Source organism: Nicotiana sylvestris, chromosome 6 (assembly GCF_000393655.2).
Source record: "Nicotiana sylvestris chromosome 6, ASM39365v2, whole genome shotgun sequence".
NCBI classification, from domain to species: Eukaryota; Viridiplantae; Streptophyta; class Magnoliopsida; order Solanales; family Solanaceae; genus Nicotiana; species Nicotiana sylvestris.
In genome coordinates, this window is record NC_091062.1 from 522607 (window position 1) to 526972 (window position 4366).

General features: G+C 38.7%; 1 protein-coding gene across 1 annotated transcript; it reads right to left on the reverse strand.

Annotated features, from left to right (window-relative positions):
• Positions 1–297: 297 nt before the first annotated feature.
• LOC104219779 (probable alpha,alpha-trehalose-phosphate synthase [UDP-forming] 11) lies at positions 298–3690 on the reverse strand. The gene is made up of 3 exons (XM_009770508.2): positions 1484–3690; positions 1078–1351; positions 298–993 (listed from the first exon to the last, which is right to left on the reverse strand). The coding sequence occupies exons 1-3, from the start codon at positions 3472–3474 to the stop codon at positions 658–660; spliced, it is 2601 nt and encodes an 866-aa protein (XP_009768810.1). The 5' UTR covers positions 3475–3690; the 3' UTR covers positions 298–657.
• Positions 3691–4366: the final 676 nt, after the last annotated feature.

Below are 4366 nucleotides of genomic sequence, written 5' to 3' on the forward strand. Positions count from 1 at the left end.
AAATGCTAGCTTGGCAACCAAGAAGTACTCCTTATCGGGAAGTGGAGCCATTACTATATATTGCTTCATTTTTACAGAATATTAGTATAAATATTTGATATTTTTTCCGGTAAAACGATATCGGATGGCATCGCTTCCACCCATGAGCATCCGCTCCTGAGGGCCACCCTAATTCATACTATATATATTACCTGCATTGGATACTTATCTTCAACCTAATCATAATCCTAAGACTCGTGATATAATATGTATACAAATTACAAAGGGATAAGAGAAGGAAAACTAAGCACGCCAAAATAAACAAGAGTGTATCTTATTCTTTTTCTCTTCCAACAGCTTCTCTTTGTCCATCTTGAACGTGTAAGTTATAATATAAACCATCCATCTTATCACAATGAAGTGGTAGCCATATCCTACATAATGCAAATTTACTTGCACCTTGAGAACCGATAACTGTACCAAGTAAACTACCAGCGTATGTCATAGAGTAGCATGAACCAAGTAATTAAAATCTATAATGGAATTCCTTAAGGCCAAGAAATGAGACTTTTTTTGTAGCCTAAACTTGGATTAACTATCCTCAAACTACTTTCTAATGGCTTTTCTGTGCAGACCTGTCATTTTTGTGTAGTTTATGTACAAAAGCTGTATGACTAACTATGAGGTGACGACTTCAACAGAGGTTCCATGACTTGGCAATTTAGGCAGTTGTCGTGGTGCTGCTGCAGTTGCTGCTGAAAGGCCTTGAAGCATTTTTATAACTTCAACTGTATCATCAAGATAGTATTTGGCCATGCTTGGTTTCTGACCAACAGTGCAAGCAAACACTTCTGCTTTATCAAGCAAAAAATGGTTGGACACATGACTTGCAATGCTCTCAAACATGTCTTCGTCTGATCTGTCATCGCCTATACACAAAACAAAATCTGGTGACATCCCTCTGCTCTTCATTGACGCCATCAGACTCTCAACAACAATGCCTTTACTTATATCCTGCAATCAATGAATAAGTTTAGCATCCATTTCAGTTTACCAAATTTGAAATATTATTCAACCATCATCCTTTTTTTCTCATACCTGTGGTTTCACCTCAACTATGTGTTGGCCTCTTTTCACAACCACAGGCTCATTAGCTAGTACACTCTCCAAGTGATCAAGAAGCTCTTTTGCTTGCCAAGCACCAAAGTCAGGGTCGGCTTCTTGATGATGCCACACTAGGGCACTCTCCTTTTGCTCTATTGACGAACCATCTGTTGCCTCTGTATAATGCTCCATAACAGGCAGTGCTACCCTTTTCCAGTCCATGTCTGCAGCTATCGGACGTGATTCCCATTCCGAATCCTTACTCCACCTTTACAAGGGATTAAATCAAGCGATCACAGTTAGTAAAAGAAAGCAACACACAAGAAGAACCTGATCTTGGTCAATAAAGTTCAAATGGCAGCAATGAGTTAATGAAATCAAAGTGGCAACAATGTGATACCTTGTAAAATAACCATGTTCAGCTGATAGCCCGAGTCTTGGACATGGAGATAACCACTGACTCAAAGAATCCTTACCTCTGCCACTCACTATAAAAACGACATTCTTTGGATCACTGCATAAACCATTCAATACTGAGATGACTTCTTCACCAGGAGCTTTATTCACCTTATCCTCAGGCATCATGGTACCATCGTAGTCGAGCAAGATAAGCCTGCTGTTTGTCCTGTTGTAAGCAGAGACAATGTGTTCCACCGAAAGCTTTCTGAAATTAGGACCGAGGGCAGCAACCCTGAAGCCAAGACCAAAACCAATGCCCCAACATCTCTTGTGATAATGCTCAGCACAAGCTCTTTGAAGGTCCTGATCGAAACTCCTAGCCCAATATGCCACATCATGAGAAGAAACATATTTGTAATGCTTCTCGTGGCGCAATTCTTTCTCAGGATCAGGCATGGTCACTGCCAAACCCATAGCCTCAGATACACTGTCAATATTCCAAGGATTTACACGGATTGCACCACTAAGAGATGGCGAGCACCCAACGAATTCAGAGACAATAATCACACTCTTTCTGGAAGTAGTAGGACAATCTAGCTGCAAGGCCTTATCCAAATTATTGCTGCCCTGCCTAGAGACCGTATACTCATAAGGCACCAAGTTCATCCCATCTCTAACAGCATTAACAACAACACACTCAGAGATTGCATAATGTGCAATCTTGTCTTGAGTAGAAACTGGACCATTGATACAAACAATCGGCTTGTACCCCGGTTTGCCATATTTTTTATTAATTTCACTTGCAATTCTGTTGACCTCTTTTTGAACCTCTTGGACATCACTCCCTTTACTTCTAGGGGGGTTGGTGATCTGAACCAATACCACTTTACCCCTCAATACAGGGTTCTCATCTAGAAGCCTCCCCATTGCCAGAAACTTTAGACCAATTCCTTTAAACATGTCCATATCATCAATACCTAACATCACAATTTTCCCCTCATATTTTTCTTTCAACTCCTTCGCTTTCTTTCCCGTGTCTGGTAGTGACATAACATTTTGGAGCTGTCCCGTGTGAATACCAACTGGAAGGATTTTAATGGTCACAGTTCTACCATAATAGTCAAGACCAATATACCCCCTCTTGGATTGATAGTCCAAACCCAACATCCTACTACAACATGATAAGAAATGCCTAGCATAATCAAATGTCTGAAAGCCTACAAGATCACAATTCAATAAAGCCCTTAAAATCTCTTCCCTAACAGGCAATGTTCGGTATATTTCAGATGATGGGAAAGGACTATGAAGAAAAAACCCAACCTTTACTCTATTGTACCTTCTCCTCAAGAAAGTAGGCAAGACCATGAGGTGATAATCTTGAATCCAAACATAATCTTCATCTGGATTGATCACTTCATAAACCTTATCAGCAAAAATCTTGTTTGCTAAGACATAAGCCTGCCACATAGACTTGTCAAACCTGACTCCATAGCTAGGTGTAACAGGCAACATGTAATGAAACAAAGGCCATAGATAGTGCTTGCAAAAACCATGATAAAACTTGTTTATTAAATCCAAAGGCAAGAAAGTAGGTACACACCTAAACTTGTCCAACAGGAATTGAGCCACTTCATCTTGTTCTGAGGGATCAACCTCTGCTTTCAAACACCCCACATATATAATCTCTACATTTGGTGAAAACCCATCTTTGAGCTGCAAAATCAAAGTGTCCAACGCATATCTGTCCCATTCAAAGCACCATTTCTTGGTTTCAGAATCCCTATAAGCTTTGATTGGCAGCTGGTTGGCAACAATGATTCTTCTCTCATATTCATTCTCCACCTCAACATTACTATTATTCCCTTCTAAGCCCTCCTCATCAAATTCAGATATAATCCCTGGAAAAGTCATGACTCTTGGGATTCTGGCCCGATCAACGTTGTAGGGATACTGGTCAAGATTTAGCAAATTGAAACAAGATCGCGACAACATAATGACAAAAGCAAGAAACACCTAGAGTTCATAAAGATCTTACGTCTGCGATAAGATAACAGAAAAGTTCAGAACTTTATACTATAAAAGGAAATGAAAACTAGACAAGAGCGAGATTGGGTACTTTCTTTTATCGGTGGGTGTTACAGACATAAAGTGTATGCTTCAAGAATAAGAGATGAAAACATAAGACTACCATTGAGAAGTAAATATATAGAAAGCTTCGAAAAAAGAAAGTGTAGATATATATAGAATATTTTGTACAAGGGGGCAGGGGAGAGTGGATAAGAACGAAGGAGGAAGACCGACTTGCACCAAAATGGCTACTACGTAATTAGGGCATTTTTGTGCATTAAACTCTCATTATATGCTGAATTCGAAAAAAGACCGGATCACAAGAGTCTATTATATGCAGTTTTACCTTGCATTTCTGCAAGAAATCATTTCTACTGCGTAATAAGCTTTTGTATGTAATTTTTACGGTCAAGATTGACAAATTAAAAGATCTTGTATATCATCATACTCTCATCTCATATTTATAAATATAAATATAAATACATATACACATCATCAATCTACGTCTCATATTTTTAATGGGACGTGGCCTATTTTGACACGGAGTTGCTAGTGGTGTTCAAAGTATGGGTCTGATTTCTGAATATGTATTTGAGTACTATGTTTCATCTTTCTCAATCGGTTGACTATTGAGCAATGCGTTTGGAACTTTCTCATATTTTAAAAGTTTCATTTATTGCCTTTTATTTTTCGGACGTTATTGGTTTTGATCGCAGCATCACCATTTTCAACATTTGAAGTACAAACGATAGCAAAAAGGAAAGTAATAAAAGAAATCAATAATAGAAGAAAGTTACTATTGTAGCGGCCAATCACA